Consider the following 20,837-nt stretch of genomic DNA (forward strand, 5'->3'; position numbering starts at 1 on the left):
TTCATTTATAAAAAAATAGAAATGCAACAATGACAGAATTTTGTAATTTTGTATAATATTTAACATTGATTTAAGAATATTTTAAAGTTGAAATAATGTCGATTTCGAAAAGCAAGAATTATAGGTTATTGCAGGTCACGTACAGTCTAATAAAAAAATGGCAAAACTATGTATTAGAATATTAGAAGTTGTGAGTTAAAAATTCCTTATGACCGAGAAAAGGCAGGTCTGATAATTTTGCAAACCTTACTCCTCTGTAATTATCATTTTATCTAAAAGTTCATTGTCTCAAACATTATTGGACACATCTTTTTATTATATGTGTTAAGCTTTTGGCAGAGATCTTAGGAGTCATACAACCTATTCAAAATTTATAAAACGTTTGCACAGTGAATAGTGTTACGACTGAAATTCGATATGTAAGTCTTACTGCGTTGTCTCATACAGAATTCAGGGAGATTTACTGATTTCCACTCGGGACACGAATTTCTTGTAACGAGGAGAAGACCCTGGAACTGTTCGTCGCCGAAAAGATCAGAGCCCGGTGCCATAAAAGCAGAGGAACGGAGAGCGAGCCTCTAACTTTCTAACCGAATTGTTAACTCGGCAGCAAGCAGCAAACACGGACAGAAGCAAACTTAGCCTAGCTAGTCCAACGACTAAAAGGAAGAAGGGAACGCGAGCAAACGGAAATAAGGGTGGGCGGAAAAAGAACGGGAAGAAGGAAAACTGAAGGAGAAGAAAAAACGAAAGTTGGTCCGAGATACCGACGAGAGGTCTGATTTAGTAAACACGATTTTAATATCTGATTGCAGTCGTGTATCTTTAAGACTTCCACCTGCTTCCACGCTCCCCTTTATAGAACAGAATAATTTGACTAACTTCACGAGTAAGTAAAAAATGTTTCAGAACTGTCATTATGAATAATTAATTACTCGCATATAACTGCATTTAGGGAGATAGAAAATTGTCTATCCTATTAACGAGGGAGGCATTCCAAGAACTGGGAAGTATTTATAGTTTGTAACACAATAACAAAGTTCATGGCTTTGCCCGGCACAGCCGTATTTTCATAAGAATTTAATAACACAACGCGCAATTAATATATTTTTTCCCCCTGTTGAGAACGGGTATAGCAGCGACCCTCAAAGGAAAATCCTCGTAGCTTTTCTGCTTCTGTTTTCCACTTCCTTTGCCCGAAAACACCCCAGCTACTTTCCGACCCTCAATAACGTAAGAAGAATTATACCCTGAGTATAATATCGCGATCCGGCTTTCACGGATTGGCAGAAGCCGGGAATTGTGTCGCCGCCGCCTTGGGACAAAGAGAGTGGATGGGTTAGAGATGGCGTGTAATTAATAAATCCAACAGGCGTCAATGGTTGCCTTGTGAAAGGCCTCTGAGAATTCTAAACGCCACATCTCTTTTGTAATTGCATTACTCTGTCGTTGTCGAGGCACCTTTTGTACCAATGAATTTCAGACCGTTCCAATGTTTGTCAACCACGATACTATATGCAAGCCATGAGTTTTTGTTTCTCGGTGATTTTTCGTTATTTAAAGCTGCCCGTTTGTTTCCCCGTAAACCGATGCTTTTCATAAAGAAAAATCACAGGATGGTTACCGGACAAATTAAACCGCGTGCCGGATATTATTCAATGAGGATATTGTTGGTCGATTGTGTTTCAACGTATTGTACGAGCAACGTTCGAATTTCGGTCGTCACGTTTGAATTACGCGAGATTGTTTCACGGAACTGAATCGCACAATGACGACGTCGAGGAAGAAAATACGGTCGAACTACGTAATAAAAAAATTATCTCCCATTCTGGATTGTTTACGTATTCTCAAACACCGTCTAAATATATTCGATTGATAGAGAGGCAGGCTCGTGCATATTTTAATTGACGGGAGCCTCTCAAAGAGGCTTGAAATTTCAACGCAGCGATATTAAATGCGCGGGCTCGATTCGGAACGACCCTCGAACACCGAACCAAACGGATCTGCAAATAATATTCGAGCACCCTGAGACACGAGTTTTCCCTTTCGTTTTGAGGAACGTAACCGTTTGAGGAGGCGAACGACCACCCGAGCACCCTTGCGTCTTCTTTCCCCGCAGAGCCAATAAATTGCTGCGGCTCTCGAAGACTGGAATCGAAAACGGAAGCTCGACCTCTTCTTTTAACGAGCCAGGCTTTATCCCACGAGCACCGATTTTTGAATAGGGTATAAAGGTGGAGATTTTTTTACGGATATTAATTACTAAAAAACCTCTAATTGGTTATTTGAAATTCATGGAAGAAGAAAAGGATGAAATTGATTTCGTATAATAATAATACGCAGGGTGAATCCTGTAACACGACGATCTCAAATATTCGTTGTATGAAAAAATGTTTCAAACAATAATTGCATTGTATGTTTCCCTGAATACTATGGAACTTTTGTTGAAAACACTTTTTCGTACAACGTATAACTTGCGAGTTATTTGAGGTCATGTTATAAGGCGTACAATTTTCGCGTATTTCATGTTTCACTTCATACATTTCATCACGCACGTGACTTCACAGTTTAGCATGCATTTCATCGTACATCATACTTGAAACTGCATGGTTGATATTAATTGAGATAGAAAAACCATGGAACGTGGGAAAAAAGAAAGAGGGTAGAAGGATAGCAAACAAGAAGTGGAAGTCGGACATGGAGACTCGGGGAATTATAATTTTACGGGTGATTACCCCTGTGAAAATATTCAGTAGTTTCGTTAAGCCGGACGAAACAGACTTTACTCGGTGTTTCTGGAAATTTATTTTAAATTGGATGTACTTTGTGAACGAAGAAACTGTAATGTCGTCGCGCCACCGCCGCCGCCGTGTTTTACGCCGTCGCAATTTCGCGATACGATCTCCCTGCGGCTGTTATCGGGCCGCGTTCCCACCGTTTAATTATTTGTCGACCGTTATCAATGATACACTTCGTCAACGCGTCCCGTGTATAGGGATCTGACACATGGACGGACTTGATAGTTATAGGTACATTGCATGGCACTTTTGCCTAACCACTCACTACACAATAATCTCTATAGGATTTTTTCTGTCAATATGTACAATGTACACTGTTTGGCCTGCATAATAATTTGTTTCTTATAAAAAAAAGACGAATTAATCGCAAATCATTATATTGCATATTGTTAAGTGCTGTGTAATTGTAATTCCTCCTTTCGTCACGAAAGGCATACCTAAGTGTCAGATCCCAATCCACATTAAATGATAATTTGAATAAAAACTACTATTAATCTTGAGTCCACGATCTCTAAAAAATCGCGGATTAAATATAATGGATTTAATTATTTTAAATAAGCGGGATCAAACAATTTGGAGTTGCAGAGCGACAGCCATGTCTACTTAAGGATGTATTGGCTATACAGTCAATCCCAAAAGTTTATGTACCTTAGAAAAACGCATTTCCTATAATTAAAAAGAAATCAGACGTCAGAAGAACAATGCTAATAATAAATAGCTACGTGCTAAAAAGTATAGATGGAAATATCCAATTAAGTATTGACGCTGAAGTAAAAGTTGTTTTCCTTCTAACTTCGATATTTAACGAGTTACGTATGATTATTTGGCATTTTATTGATGTTGACAAAATCCGACCATCCATCCCAGCGTCGAAACGGCGAACTTTTGGCAAAAAATTTCATTTTTCCTTAATTACTCCTAAACCGTTGAATCTACGGGAAAATTGTATATGACCTTTCTTGTAGAGGACGACGAGATCTACAATTTCTGTATAACATTTTTTCGCTAGCATTAATATTTAACGAGTTATTGACGAAAAACGAAAAAACAGTTTTTTGCAAATTACTCGTTAAATTGCATTATGCAATTTTTCCGTATGTCCAACGGTTTGGGAGTTATTGGCCAAAAACGAAAATTTGGAAGAAATTGGAGGGGTACCCCTTGGAAAAATCTCGGAAAAATCGAAAATTTTTTTTTGTTGTTTATTACTAGCAATGTTCTTCCGACGTCTGATTTCTTTTTAAAAAATGCGTTTCTAAAGTGCATAAACTTTTGGGATTGATTGTATAGCCAATACATCCTTAAAAATCAAACGACCGGCACGTAAGCGAGGAAGCAAAAATCGCACGGGCAAGGGAACAGAAACAAAAATTCTTAAAAAGAGAAACAAGGGAAGAGACAAGGACTGGAGAGCAAAGGAACTTTAAAGTCGAGGTTGCTGGCAGTCAGTCGAAGCCGAAGGAGGGAAGAGAGCCTCTGGAAGCTTTCTTTCCACACGTACGCAATCGGGGTGTGGCGCGGCCGAGGCAACGACAGAAAACAGAAGAAAAAGGAAATAAAAAAAAGGAAGAGTAGTATGAGGAGAAAGCGGATAAAACGTAGAGGAGAGGTTGCTGCTAGTCGGCGGAGGCGCAAAGGTGGAAGGCTGCCGGCGAAAGTAACCGTGTGGGGTGGAAACGAGGGGACGAGAGAGTATTTCGCCAACTTGGTAAGCCAAGTCGAGATCGCCCGCGTGAGGATTTCTCCTCCAGAACTCCAAGTACACACACACCTCTTTTTTTCCCGTCTTCATCGCTTCTTTCTTTTTCATCCCTCCTCTACAATGCGGTGAATCGCCTGGGACTTATAACCGAATTGTCTTCGAAACTGTTAATTGCGACAATCGTATACAAAAACCCTAAACCGATTAACATTAAAATTATTTATATTAAATATCGAATTCTGAAACTTGACTAAAAGATTTTCAAGAGATTTGAGGTTTCGACAGATCCACCTTGCGCTCACTACTATCGTACAACCATATCGTTAATGGCGAACGACAAGGATTGCATAGGACGTATTAAACATCCACTGGGCCATGGATGGACGGAGAAAACGGCGATAGCAGTGAGAAAAAACGTTATTTCGATTTCGATTCAACGCGGAGATCCGGCGATGTTTACGGCCAGCGAAAGAGTGTGGGGGTGAAATTCGAATAGGAAACAGATACGGAGATTGTCGTCGAGCTTTCCTCTCCGACTCGAAATGGTAATGGAAAATCATTCCGAGAAACGAACAGATTTCGAGAGATACTCCGTCGATGCGATTTAGAACGCATTCTCGTTTGATTCTTCCCCGAGGTGAGCTACGCTTTTGTTTGCCTCGATTCCGCTTGTCCCAAGCTATTTTCAACTTCGGGAACTGTCAAACGATTGAGTTTAGGATAGGATGAAAATCTGATAGCAGTTTAAAACACGCACAGTTTGATATAACATGAATCATTCCATTTGTCTGGTTTTAATAAAATTCGAACAAGATCGTCGAATTTTAAATAATATAAGGGGGGGAGTGTATTAGCGAAAGAATTATTTAAATTACTATCTGAAATGGTCCCGACATATTATATAACACTTCAGTATAGATTCTCGATTGGAATTTATCGAAATATTGCGTCTACATAAAAAATGTTGGCTGCATCCTGTATCACTTTAACGGCATGATAGATGCGCCTATTCCAAAGTTACCATAAGCCTAAGCGAGGCGGCAATAAAGCCGGGGCAATATTGGCGCGCGCTCTCTGTCAGCCGGCCGCAACGTATCACGGACCATCACGTACCTTAACAGGCTCGCCACGGGACCGCGATATAAACTCCGTAAATCCTGCCGGAAACGACACGCCTTCGCTCAGGCCGAACCATCGTTCTCCCCGTTGGCTCCAAAAATGGTCCGCATTACGAAGTCCACGCGTATCCGTTCCGAGACTTTATAAGATACGAGATTAAGAGAAGACCAGAGGGCTCTCTCTTTATTGTCTGCGCGTCCCGAGCTTCCCGCCAATGGAATATACGCGGGCGAAAAGGGGCCGGGACTCGTTCCGGGTTAGTCCCGCGGGATACGAGAGACGCGGGATAAGGAGAGAACCGGCCGATGACTGAGCCATGATCAAAGATAATTTCCGATCAAAGATTAAGGATTACTCCCGTGGGCCACGTGGCCCGTCTAGGAATCAAAGTCCGACGAAATATAAAATGCATGAAGCGAGAATACCCCTGAGGCTTCCGGCTCCTCTATGTATGTACGAGCTGTTACCGAACTCGCGTAAAACTAGATGGAATAAAATTCATATACCTGACCGGAAGTTTCAACCACGAACGCAGAATTAATTTAGACTAAACCTATTAATTTTTCTTGTACACTGCCTTTCATGTCCAATTTTGTACTACGATTTAAATCTTTGCCAAAATCTTTTCAGAGTTGATAAAAAAAAGAAAAATAGTATACAAAAAATATATATAAAAAAAATATCCATAACACGGATGGCCTCGGAAAAAGGGGAGATTTATAGATTGCATTACAAGAACTTTTTGTAAAACGTATTCGATTTTGACTTTTACTGCACTATACGTAACCGATGGTGCGCGGACCGTTTGTTTCTTCGACTAGTTCGTTGTTTCGCCCTCACCGAGGGGGAAAGGGACGACTGCGTTCGTTCGGGGTGTACACGCACGTACGAACACGCGGAATGGCTATTGTACACTTCGTATTCGTAGCAATAACGTTTGGGACCGTCGGTGAAAATCGGAATGTCGTTTTTCTCGTTTGATCGACCGCGCCCCGCCCCTCCCCGGTGCCTGCGTTGCGGAACCATTCAATACCGAAGTCTCTGTGATGCCGTGAAAGCTTGTCCGTCGGGTTGATTGTGCTTTTCGAGAACAATTGCGTCGCACGATTTCGTTAAAGATTCTATTTTAAGATCCGATGGTTTTAGGAAATTGCAATTTTTACCAGAACTCGCGGCCCGAAACCCGATTTTTCCCCGTCACGTTAATTCAAAATCAAACCAGATTTGCTTAAAAAAGTTTATTTGTTTAAAAGCTTGGGAACCTTTGTATAATTCCAATAGTTGAATTCATTAAATTGTTTTAATTAATTCCAACGGTTCAGACGTTTCACGCAAATTGGAACGAGTCTGAGGCTTTTGTTTGGTCACCGAGTCCAAAGGGTTGATAGAACGCGTGATCAAGTATACGCGTCGCAATTAACGCGAACGTAAAACGAAGAACGAGGGTATCGTGTTGTCCTCTCCCTCTTTCGCCCTCGCCGCGCGGCATCGTTCATCTCCTAACATGAGGTGGAAACGAGTGGAAACGGAGATACCTCGCGATAATCGGATGAGAGCGGATGAATATTCACGAACGCATACGTGCGCAAAGGGAAAAGTAGGATAATCCGTGCCGGTGTGCCAGACGCCTGCTCCTTTGAATTTTTACCATTTTCCTTTCTTCCTTCCTTCCTTCCTTCCTTCGACGGTGAAAAGGAAGTTACAGGCGTCGTTACATATTTCGCGTCACTTCCGAGAAGATGAGTAACAACATTTTCAATATCAAAATACAAATGCACGAACAATATTAGAAACGACTCCCTCAAATCAAATACAAAAAACTCCTTAAATCATGAAGCAAGAGAAGTAGCAATAAATTTGTAGAATAACATTTATTGACTCCTTTTTTATAAAGTATTTTTAAAACAGCAATAAGAAAACTGCAGACAAGCAAAACCACAGAAACCCATAACATGAGATGATCGATTCCACGACCCTAAACGGCAACCCCCACATAATGCAAGCCCCATCGTAAAAAGGATGTAACGGCGAAATACTGTAGTATCTTCACGATTATCCACGGATTGGCCGAGTCTCCGGGCTGGGTTCCCAAAACAAGCGTACGGAAATTTCGACGCAAGTTCCGACGCGGCGGACCGTACTAGATATTAGATTTAGCACGCTTACAACTGTCGCTGTACCTAATTAGGGGTGCGTACCCTCAGCGAAACAGATGGCAGCCCTTAGGCGACGAGATAATTCCCGTGAAGGGAGTGGGGGCCGATTGGTAGCTCGACAAAAATGGGGATGATTATAGGGTGAGTCGCTGACCATGTGAATGAGATGGACCACGTGTATAAATTTTAAAATATTACACGTATCAAATATTGAATCTTCTCATAAATAATGCAAATATTTTAACAATTTAGAAAGATGTACAAAAAAAGAGTAGGTATTAATAAATTAAAAGAAAATGTTCAGAACCAATCAATATAACTCGGCATTATGGCAGATAACTTTACCTTCTATAGAATACATTGTAACTTTAATTTCAAACACCGTTTACATTGTAATTATCTAGTTTTAAAATAATCTATCTTATCTAGTTTTTAAATAAATAAATTAATTAATTAAATTAAAACGAGATGCAAGAAAAGCCAATATAGATTAAATGAATGATTAAATTTTGTGCTAATAACTTCGTCCCACTTTTTTGGAAAGTACCTGCTGTTAAATTAGAAGAGAAGATGGGGATAAAGGGCTGAAGTAGATAAGCAAACTTCAGAATGGATCCCGAGATAGAGATGTATGCCCGCGGTCGAAATTCGTCGGGCGACGTTCGTTACCAAACTCCTTTAATAATTCATCGAAATTAGATAATACCGCGGAACGAATAGGGTGAATTTGTACAGACCGCGACTACCTATTTAAGCGTATTAAATGTACGGCCCCGTATAAAGGGGAATGGTTTTCGGAGTCGTTCAACGGAGGGACATCGAGATAATGAGAGCCCTTCCGTATTATCATCGTAACTTGGATATCATAAATTACAAGTCTAAGGAAAACGGGTAAGCTACAGTAATTCAATCAAATCAGATAGCCGATATAAATGAATCATATTATAATTACATAAACCATTATCGTAAGATTCGAAAATCGAGCAAATTGAGTACGAAACAAATTGCATAAAGCTGAAATAATTATTCCCGTGATACCCCGCGACCTCAAAAACTGCTAATTGTCGGAAGTAGATCGCGCACGTAAGACAATAAAATGAACAGGGACAGAGTTTCTCAACTGTCACATTAAAACTAAAATAACAGTTTATCAAATAGGAAAATAATGCTGAATATAGAAATCTAACGACACCAAATAGGAATGTAATTATATGAATATGACAATTAGTATGAAATGTAATAATTGAGTCTCAGTTTTAAAGACGTTATGCGACGTTTTGACGAGCAACGTTGAGGTGTTGAGAGCCAAGGGTCGACAGGGGTTGAAAGAAAGTGTTTGAGGTGTGCTTAGAGTGGCGTGTAAGTAGCGCCGGCTACATTAGGGCCAATTCATTTGCATGCACTTTTACGTCGTTCCGCCGTCAAAAAATATTTATCGCCCCGGGGTTTCGCCATACCTCCCCCTTCGTCCTCCTTCGCTCTTTATGAATTATGCATAGAGGCGAACGGGAACGCGGACGCGCGGACGGGACCCGGTAGCTCATTCCTGGCCGCAATTTCGCCATTGAAGTGTAATTTCACCGGTGGCCCACGGTATTAGAACCGTCGACGAGCTTTTTGCGACGACGGTTAACGAATGAGGAAAGGTGTCGTTCACAGGGAGACCGACTTGGCTTAGACAGAACCAGAATTGGGCCGAACTGGTTGAACTTTTAAATAATTCATAAAGACATGAAATATTTGATATACAGGATGTCCCGTAACTGGTGGTACGAGCGAACAATGGCTGATTCTATATGAGAAACTAAGCCGGAAATGTAGAATACAATTTTTTCATGTGAGGCATTTTTTTATGTTGAATTATTATTTATGGGATCAGATTAAGTCTATTGTTCGTGTTATAGTAATGTCATGACAAGCTTCGAACAATTAAGACAAACAGTTGTTATGACGTTTGAACAATTTAAGTTGCACGAAGGGACGTTAGGACACATTCGTAGAAATTGGATAAAGAGAGCATAATTATATACGCAACCATGTGAAAATCACTTCCAACAATTTATGAACAGAGCGAATTCCTGAAAAGTTTTTGCAATTTTGTGTGGTTGATTTATTCTATATGTACGAACATTGGACATATTTATAAAAGAGAATAGAGATAGTTTACAGCGAAATCTGTCAAGCCGAATCTAGACAAAGTGCGTATTCAATTTTTCACACGTATTTTTATCGATAACAGAGTCTCATGTGAACGAATTTTATTCTACGTTTTCAATTCCCTCGTACTACCAATTACGGAACACCCTGTATATTTTATCACTATGAAAATATTTAACAAACTCTAATTTTGCGATCTATGTAAGAATGTTATTGGTGGTTTTGTTCTCGACTGTGCTGCGTACAATTCAGAGGAGCTTTTATCCGAGGAACAAAGAGCCCGAGGTGAAGACTGTTTCTTGTTCGCGGAATGAATTTAACCCCGCGAAAATGGATTGATCGAGTTATCATCAAGACACCTTTGAGTGTTCACATGACAGTCTGCCAGTTGAACCCAAGAAACGACATTCCGACGAGACGTTCCCCTTTGAGAGATTCTTCGAGAAGAAAGTTTTCGTCTGAGCCGTGAAATTTTAAAGCAAATCTCAACGGGCTCCAGTAGGAATACTAAAAATAATCTTCGCAGACTACCGGCGTTTTGAATTATTCTATTCCGGATAAGGACGCGTGCCTCATTAAGCGTCGTTCAAATATTTATGCTCTAGAATCTGGAATACTAAACTCGTGCTTTTTGTTTACTTTGAGAAAACTGTATACATGATACACGATTGTCTACACTTCTCCGGATTTACTGAAACTTTTAACAAATCCGATTGGCGTCGAAATATGTAAATCAAAACGGTGCCGATTGATTAATTACGAAAGAAATAACATAAAATTTAGGTAGGACGTTACCACGGGTAGATACGTTTTTACAGCGTCATTCGTCACGATGAATCTTCCGCTGAAAGTCACGAGCGATACGGCCACGTAAAACTCGAATGAATGATTTACGCCGCACTCGCCCGTAAATTCGCTCGATGAGTTTATTCCCGCGCGGATGAATCCTAACTACCAGAACTATTCCCCTTTTTTTTCATGAAAAATCCGAAGCTATACGAGATACACAAGCTTAAACGATTTTTTTCATATCGATTCAACCGCTCTTTTACCGAGCCTCAGATTAATTCTTCAATTCCCACACAACTGTTTATAGATACCGACTTCAAATTGATCAGTAAAGCTAAAAAAGAATAAAATGCTTATTTACCTTATCAATAAATTATTTCAATTATTTACTTATTTATTACTCATATAACTAATCATTTATAAATTCCTACGTATATGAATTATTCATATGCCGATCCATGGTTAAATCTGATTCCGATTCAAAAGAGAAATAACTAAAAATGGCAAATTAACGAGGCCGGCGACGTTTTCATCGGAACGAACGCGATGTGGGAAGAAATATTTTTTTTCGAAATCCGGCTGCCTTTGACGCAGCGTTTCGGCACGCCATAATTTCCGGGAACACTTTCCGGCCGTTGTCGGTATCCTGATTTAACGTTGCCAAAATGAAATGCGAGATTACCCGTTGATCGAAACGATGCGCGTTTAAATCGTCGTTCAAACAGGCGCGTGGTCACTGGTCGGTGGCGGGGGGTGAGAGTGGTCGAATGGAATATACGGTGGACAGTTTATACGTCGATCGTGATGAAGTTTACGATATAGGTAAACGCTGATTGACCACCGTCCTGCGGAGGTAATGGCTCGCCACTCGCGTGTGACAGACACCAGTGGAACGAACGATGTATCCCAGCCATCAAATTAGAACCACGTGCAGAAATTCATTTATCCTCGATCGCGGATTTAATCAAATGATTTGTACATTAAGAAGAAACGGCGTGTTTTTTTTTTATACAGAATTATCCATTGTGTAAATATACTCTTCACTTGAACAGCCTTGGGTAAAAATTGACACATGTATGTAATCTTATGTCAGCGAAAGCAATTTTGTTGAAAATTCTTCCTTACTAGTTAAGTACGTTTGCATTAGTAGATAATGTCAGTTTATGTTGACGATACTTGGAAAATATTGTTGTTGGAAATATGACAGCGCGCCTTCTGACTAAACATATGAATGTTCAGTCAGTTAGTTGAATATTTAAAATTCTACATTTCGTCATTGTATGTATCTACGTTGTTTTATTTATATTACATACAATTTTCTATGAAAAAGTAATATTCACTGTATTTAAAAAATTGCGATATAGCAATCATTCCATTTCTTGAATTTAATGACGTATTGACAAAATTGATTGATTTATAGTTATTGATTATTTTTATAGCAATTCTCAAATATTATATTTCACTTTGCCGTATAATTATCAATAATTGATTTTATTTTATGTTTGGAGTAAATGCACTTCACGTAGTCTGCGTTCATGATTCTGATTTGATGGATGACAAAATGAAATCCACTTCATAATAATTATGGCCCGCAATTAAAAAGCAACGTGACCTCGCAAGAACCGACATTCGTAAACATGGATAATTGCGTTTACGATACGTTTAAACGAAAAAACAAGTAAGGATCGTGAACTGGACTCACCGGTGGTGAAAGCAGCAGACGTTGGTCGGGTGTCCAGCAGCAAGAGGCAGGCAACGAAGAAGATAGCAGCCATTCTGGGGACAAGATTGAACGTGACATCTTTTTGTTTAACGAGCACCAACATCTTCGATAAGTCTGCGAGACCGATATTAAAATAAGCACGATCCGCGAAAGACCCGCATCCACAACGAACAAGCACACCGCGAGAGTCCTGCGGCGACAGTCTCTCAAGGTCGTCCTTCCACTCGCGAAACGAGCCACACCGCCGCGTCTCCCCGTTCGGACTGATAAACGGACTAACGACCCGCCGGAAACGTTCTCCAGAAGCAGAGAATGTCGGACGACCTTCCATCGAAACGGTCAAGGACGCGCGATGCCTCACCGTGTACCACACTCGTGCGAGTCAAGTTAGGATTTTGTAAAAAATCACGTCCCGCGGACGCATCCTAGCCGGGTAGAAACCACCGCGGCACGCGTTTCAAATATCGAACCCCCGACCCTCGTTTGTCACAGCATACAATCAATGTTTCCGATGATAAATGTTTGAACGATTCTGACACGACGACAATCGATGAATCCACGATCGAACCACGCGAAACGGCGGAGAGTAATAAAATTCTCCCGCGACCTCACGCTCGGGACGCTCGGCGTCGACTGGCATCCCCGAGTACGAAGAGACCGGGTTTCAGGCGCACGCCGACGTCCCGGCGTCACGGCGCAACATCTCCGCACCCCTTTCGAGGTTTCTCACCCCCGACGCAGGGGGTGAGCCAATCGTTGGGTACCAGTCGCCGCCCATCGCGACGGTGCCACGGTACCGCCCTCGAATTAAGATTTTCGACTTTTCTTAGCCAGACCGGTCGCTTCCGAACACCGAACACCCACGCCTCTATCTGTCTCTTTCTATCTTCAACCCTGTTTCCAAGTTTTCCAGCCGGACTCTCGCGGCACGGTTCACATGCCACGCAGGTTCAACGTGCGGCGTGTTCACGATATTTAGAATAAAATGACAGTGTCTAACGAGACAGATTAATAAAAGGAACTGAACAATGCAGAGGGGAAAAGACAGTAATTTATATTTTAACTAATATTGGTTTCAGTCATTTTCGTCTCCGATGGGATTTGAAACTCATTTTCAAGCCTATTTAGTTCTGAGTTTGAATTCGAATAATTATATTTGACATCATATCATGAATAATGTGAATATTTCATCAAATAATTCAAACGATTTCAGAAGAAATATGAAGACAAATAGAGAATTAAGAACTAAACTGCGATACATGATTCAATATTTAAATGTTCTAACAAATATTTATCCAGAACACATCATTCAAATTGACACCATAAATGATTTACTTTCCATAAAAATCTGCAGTCTATTAATGACTGTGATTCATATGTTGTTCCTGTTTTTCTAAAATCAAAATAAACTCGTATTATTTAAAGCGTACTTATCTAACAAAATAAACAGAACATTGCGACACTTCGGAATGGATTTGAACGCCCATATCTGAGATCATATCATAAATAATGTAAATACTTCAGCAAACAGTTCAAAAGGATTTCTTAGAAGTATAGTTGAAAAGGATTTCAGAAGAAATGTTAGGCAAATGGAGAACTAATTTGTGATTCATACATTTTTTGTAAAATCAAATGAAACTTGAATTATTTCAAATGTTCCTATCTAATAAAACAGAAAGACTGCACATGCAACCACAGATTTTGAGACCTAAAATTACCCATAAATATTTGTCGTGAGAATTAAAAATGTTAAGCATTTCCTATGTTGCTTGAAACGTAAAGAAATGGTGGATGAGGAGAGAAAAACGCAGAGCGAGGGAAAAGCCGAGACAAATATTTACAGTTGATGCGGAATCGCGCGGAGCAGAATGTGACCGTAGCACCATTAGAATAATAGCTGCTCATCCTTTATCAAAAAGCGAGTCGCCGCGGTGGATGGATACAGTGGCCGCGCTCATTTCGTATGACATTTCATTTTCGTGAAAAATCGTCGTACGGCTGCATTCTCACGCGAAATAGAGCGTGCGGCGAACTTCCGCGTCCGCGCCGGGGGGCTGACTTTCAAACTGTGATTCCACGTTGTTCAAATATTTTCTGGCTAAAATTTACTCCGTCTCGCTACTTAAACGCTTCTTACTTTTTAGCAGCGTGGAGTATTTTCCTCGAGCAACGATGTAACAGAATTTCTTCAAGTCTTTCAAGAGAACTTAATCCGTGGGTTCGTTTCTGTTTTGAGATGAGCCCAAAACTTTAATACAACTGAAGATTTTCAAGTACGAAGTTAAGGTTTAGTAAGAAATGACAAGGTTAAGAAAGGAAGGAAATAAAAATATCTACCGGCAGTTACTTCGGAACAATCTTGAACTCAAACGATTAAATAATATTAGATAGTAAGACGAGAATTTAAAACTGAAAATCTCATGAAAACAGATTCAAATTTTACTCGGATCGAGCAATGCTCGCGAAATTATGTCAGTACCGGTGGTTAATTCAGCTCGTACTATTAGGAGATACGGCAAGAGTTATGTTTCTGTTTACGAACAATCGCGGACCGAAAAGAGCCTCTAGAGAGTCTAAATCCGATGGAGCAATTCAGGATCGATTTATCAAAGAAGTAGATCTCTATCTGGTCTCCACGATAGCACCTGTTATACTACAAATGCAAGATTATAGTCGATAGTATTACGTAAAATAATAAAAAGCAAAAATGTAAAAAATAATAGAGAAATAAGCGTCAATGTTTGAATGCGTCAACAGATTCCCTAATTTCTACGACATACCTAACTGTCGCATACGATATTCTTGGGAAAAGTGCGTGGGTAAGTAGACCGAATATTTCTAAAAACTTTACCAAATATCGAAAATGGATGGTAAAGTTTCCCGGCAGAACTGGAGCATATTCTAACACGTGAAACGTGCGGGCAACACAAACTTGCGGTGAAATGCAAACGCGTGTTACAGTAACAACGAATACTACGTGCCACAACTGTAAAACCAATAACACATTTTCAACATGCAATACATTTCATTTGATATGCATATATTATTACTAGATTCGATTACCTTTCCAAAATTTAAATTGCTTTCTACTCTTATACAATGTCTCAATTTCTATATACGATTCTATACATATAAAACGATAGAAAAAATTCCAGTGATCAGAAGTTGTTACGTGAACAATCATTTACTATGTATTACATTATGACACTTTACTAAATGGAATTTCCAAATGATTAATGTACCGACGTATGATTTTCTACTATCTATGAGTTTGATTTAAATACAACATTCTTACAATTTTTCACACTGCGAAAAGCTGAAGACAGGGTAGAAAAGGGATCTAGGCAGTGGATACGCATGGGCGAACAGCCGATAATAACGCGTATCCGTTCGAAGTTCATTCGAAGCGATCGGTGCAGACATTGGGAACGGGAACATCGCGTTCGCGAGGCGCGCGGAAAGTTTCGTTAATACAACCGATCCAGACACAAATCCACGGATATCTCAAGTTTTGACAGTAAAGGTGGATCGGGAGGTAAGAGACGGGAGCATCGGCCAAGTCTGGTGGAAGGGTAGGGGATGAAGAAGAACGGGGACTTGGGTAAAGGGTCGAAGTTACGGGGTGGAGCGTGGCTCTTTCATTTCGTTGATGTAAGTTTGAAGGTTCCCAGGTCTGACGGGCAACGCGTTTTGGGCTTGTCCGCAGATAGCCTTCCAGCTAAGGGAAGGTAAACCACCCTCTCAATCTCGGCCAAAGTATCTCCTCGTTCATCGCCATCGGTAATCTCTGTTCTTCGCCCAGTGCTCTTCCCCCGCACCGATCCCCTGTCGTATCATTTCGCCGGTACACTTGCAGCGTACCCTCCCCCCGCGCAACCCCTGGCGTCGAGGCATAAAAGAAATTTCGCCGCAAAACGATTAGTCCTTTCTCTTTCAACCCTCCACCGGTCCACGAATTTTAGAGTTCCCTCCAGTTTCGTCATTAAGAGGGAAACTTGTCGGCGAAGCGGATGGCGGTAATATCTTTAAGAGAGTTACAACGCCGTGAAATGATAGCCGGTGTCACGTTGGCAATAATTTCAACGCCGGGTTATCGATGTCGCCCAGCTCACGATTTATTATTTCCCCGTAATAACCGTGGCTCCTGATCATTTTTCAGAATCAACGACTCCAGAAGAATAATTGCTGACTGATCGTTCGGCACTGTATTTAAGTTTCAGAACGAGCGCAGTGTTTCGAATAACTGGTGCAATGTTCCGAAAACGTGAAAACTATTTCTCCTCTAAGTATTGAAACAATATTAATAATTGAAATAATGCATATTTTGTCTAAGATGAGATAATGAATGATACCTGGGTTGAACCTATTAGAATTAACCATTGAAATTGTCGAATGGAACGAAATCTGGATTCGATTTAAAAACGGCGAACGAGATATCGAGCGTGTCGCGAGATAGGGAGGAAGCGGAAAGAAGAAAATGATGTGACTAGCAGCGATGGGTTTTTGCCCGGGACACATCTGGTGTCTTATTTTCATTTTCTCCGTGAAATGATTTCGTTCGTTTTCGTTAACAGGTTAACTGAAAAACTCTGCCGGTGACGCGTCCTCGCCGTGAACCCGGCATCGCGTAGTCGTTACAGTTACAGTCGCGCGACGCGTATCCGTTCATGCTAAAGAAACCTACGAAGAAGCAATTAAATAAGAACTTTTATGAGGAAAGTTTCAGCGGACAGGCCGATTCTTTCTTTCCGCTGGCCTCCCTTCCTACGTTAAAATTTACTTTGCGAGTTAACCGCGGCTCGTTTCCAACGAATGACAATGACAGGGACACTTCTCTATCATTTAAAATTTCCGAGTGGTCAAAAGTTTCAGTCAAACGTATCCGTGAATAAAAAAGAAACTACCCAAAGATTTACACAGTCTAAGAATATTTATTAATTATATTTTTATAACTGAATAATAATTGAACCGTTGATAAAGTAATGTCTTCTTCGATAAATTCACGTTACATCGTGACGCTTGATCGAACTTCATTCTTATTGGTCTTAAGAAATATTATCTCCAGCCGCGCAGGTGAAGACTTGGACAAACAAAACTACGGCATAAGCGAGAGAAGACAATCGTACTTCCGAGTCCCGGAGACTTTACAGCCAATTAAGGCTCAATACAATCGATCAGCGAGCCATTCAAACGATGAGACAATCGGAATGTAATTGCGTCGTCCCGATCCATCTGAATAGCAATTCATTTTCCAAAGGCGCCACCGACTCCTATGGTTTCCTTGCTCCCCTTTCATTTTCTTGCAGAAAATTTCTTTATAACTTCACTGGGCGTTGATTTCTTTTGTGCGAACCAAACTGCCCCACTCTAATAATAAGACGAACATCTTGTCTGATCACTATTTTCGCAGACTTAGTACCTTTTAAATCTAGCCATTCGGAAACGATACACTAATTTATTCCTAAATTCTTAAATGCAATATTTCAAAAATATCTGCCTGTTGTGATTAATCAAAGTTGTTCACTCGATCCCAGCTGAGCAATAAAATCGAGATTATCGAAATTCGCGTTGGGGAATTTAAATTCGTTCCTTTCGCGAACACGTCACGACTAGACGATCCTCAGGGACAAGAAAGATGGATCGACGTATGCATCAGACCAAAGTTTCAGTACTTCGTTCCTTACATGTTTCTATTTATAATAATTGGGAATTAATATCCAAAAATACATAGAAAATATATGCGGAACAATACACAAAAATTATTATTCGTATGTGCATTTTTTCCAATATCGTGAATCAATTTCTTTAGTAGTCAATACATATAGGGTTTTGTTAATTTTTAGCAAACTATAAAATCCTGGATTTTATGTCACACAACTGTTCTTTACAATTATATACATACGTATATATTTAATATTATACACCATTGAATGCAAAGCAAATAAAAAATATTATATATAGTAAAGTATAACTAATTATTTTTAAACTGTGACCCAAGTTACGTAATAGAAAATCATAGGTGGATCAGCCACTGATAGAAGAATCAGAAGTGATCAGTTTGCACAGTTTCGTTATATCTCTGCAACCTTTTCCCTTCAAGGTGTGTCGAGAAGATACGGTGAATTGTGGAGGGGATGGAATAGCGGCTGATCAGTCCGCGGAGCGAGCACTTCGCAGATAGCTAATAAAACTGTTTGCGTAAAGCCCGGATAAAAAACTCCGGGACTCGCGAACGTGCTCCTAAAGTGTTGACAAGAGCGATGCCTATCGGATGATGTCCGTGTCGGACTACGGTGGAAACAAGCAGAGTCCGAAAAACAGAGAGATAGAGCACGACGTGGCCCAATCACCGACACTCAGTTGTGTTCACGCGATACACAAATAGTATAGGCACGTACTCGAATTCTATATAAAAAAAAAAAAGCGAAACAAGATAGGATGCTGTAGAATATCGTTGAAAACACTGTTATCGTAGAAACGAGGAATCAGAGAGCTTGAAAAGCTTCTTGTCGAACAACAAGAAGGAACTGAGATGAGATAAAACTGAAATTGTTGAACATGAAAAATAGAATTTCCCTAAATTAATCTTTCTAATTAATAAAATCGTTCCTAACAGAAAAGATTTGGGAACCGAGAATGAATGAATATAGAAAATAGATTAAAGCAAGGAAGAGTGAAATATATTTGAAGGGGCAGCAGCTGATATATTTTCAGCTTTCTCGCAGGCTTTTGAAAAACTGTCATCGGCTGATATTAATAGTCACGCATCTAACGCGGACGTGAATCGCGACCGCATTGTTTCCCTGTTTTCATTTCGACTACAAAAAGCACCTCGCGGATGGAATATCAAGCGTGCACGCGTTGTCGTGGATTGTCCTCTTAACCTGCATCGCGTTGCACCAGCGAGCTCGAATAGGAACCCAACAATTTGTTTAATAGTAGAGAAAATCCTTTATAAACCGTGTGCCACAAAGCCTGGCTTTCATGCAAATACGCTTTTGGCTTAGCCAGACGAATTGAATATGATGTCCTGATCTTATCATCCCTTTCAAGATTTATTACTGACAGACTCTCATGTGAAATCATATTTTTATATATACATTCTATATATAAATCATACTTTTATATATACATTCAACATTTTATATATGCATATATAATCGAAAATCTGAGGATCTGAGTAACAATTTATTTTGTGCTTTGATCTATTCTACACATCTTCATATTCACACGAATAATAGAAGAAAATTGAATATAAAGAAATAAATGATAATAAATATTTGATCAAAGACAAAACTGGTGCCGTTAGTTTCTAGCACGTAAGTCCGTGCCAGGATAGGGAAGCCTGCTAATAGTCAAGATTTATGAAGACCTCAGCCTGTTGGCGGCCGACTAGGCGTGCAGCGACTCTCGGAATTGATTAATGAACGGGCTCCGCCGATCGGTTCGATTAAACCAGTGTAAACGAAAGAACAACCGATAAATATCTGACGATATAAACGTCGACCACGTCCCCGGCTCTTCCGTAAATCATGTTGATAGCCCGACGCGTCGTTAAGACGTGTTAATGCGACGGACAAACATTGGTTGATGCATTCTGTGTTCTGTCCATTTATTTTCGTGAATCATATTTGAAATTTGATAGACAATGAAAGCAGCAATAACTACAAATATAATTTGTCGTATAAACAGGAATATGTCTGTTGGATAGAACTACGTCAACTCGAATGAATGTAAAAATTGTTATTAATACTTGCAAGGAGGCAAAGGTATGTCCTCTCTATGTTTTATTTAAAACGCGTGTCAGATATCGAAATAAAACGCAATCGATGTTCAACAGAGGGAAAACAATTTACACCGAATAAATATTTAACAGGTTAAGGGTGGAAGTGGCACACGGCAGTGTCGGTACGAGATTTATGTATGGAAAATCAATTTGCGAACGCGTAACTTCTGGCTGCCGATACACACATCCGACTTACATACCGGCGCCGGAAAAAGTTTGCATGTACTCGTGTCCTCCCCTCGTTCTACGTGTGTACCGAGAGGGCACGCGCGAAGAAATACAGAAATAGGAGAAGAAAAGGGAGGGACCGTGCGAGTATATCCTCGCGGCGCGGGACTGTTGGTGACAGTCCTGTCTTCTCAGGCAAATTTCACTTTTTGTCAACCGAACGGTCGTTTGAAAGGAAAGAATATTGGATTCGGTTATTACGTCTTCGACCTTAGCGAAAAATCTGCTTCGCCGATCTCCGAACCCCTAACTGCTTCATATCGAATGCTCACAAATTATGGGACGATTCAATCATGGAAATTGTCTTGGAAAATCTCCATGCTGCTTAAAATATGAGTTATTGGCAAAATAAATAAAACGACGTGTGACTGAAAAATTA

The 20,837-nt window shown here is 40.2% G+C and overlaps 1 protein-coding gene across 4 annotated transcripts in view; it reads right to left on the bottom strand.

Annotated features, from left to right (window-relative positions):
- The window catches only part of LOC108632528 (lachesin), a 268,437-nt gene that overhangs the window by 217,364 nt on the left and 30,236 nt on the right, over positions 1-20,837 (bottom strand). For 2 of the 4 annotated variants that reach the window (XM_026819746.1, XM_026819747.1), the window contains one exon: positions 12,424-12,497. In XM_026819746.1, the coding sequence (XP_026675547.1) occupies positions 12,424-12,496 (73 nt within the window). In that variant the 5' untranslated portion in view covers position 12,497. Of the gene's footprint in view, positions 1-12,423; positions 13,077-20,837 lie in introns of those variants that run through there. The other 2 variants (XM_018037179.2, XM_026819745.1) reach the window with 1 other exon arrangement.

Source organism: Ceratina calcarata, unplaced genomic scaffold (assembly GCF_001652005.2).
Source record: "Ceratina calcarata isolate Rehan_Ccalc_2016 unplaced genomic scaffold, ASM165200v1 scaffold16.2, whole genome shotgun sequence".
NCBI classification, from domain to species: Eukaryota; Metazoa; Arthropoda; class Insecta; order Hymenoptera; family Apidae; genus Ceratina; species Ceratina calcarata.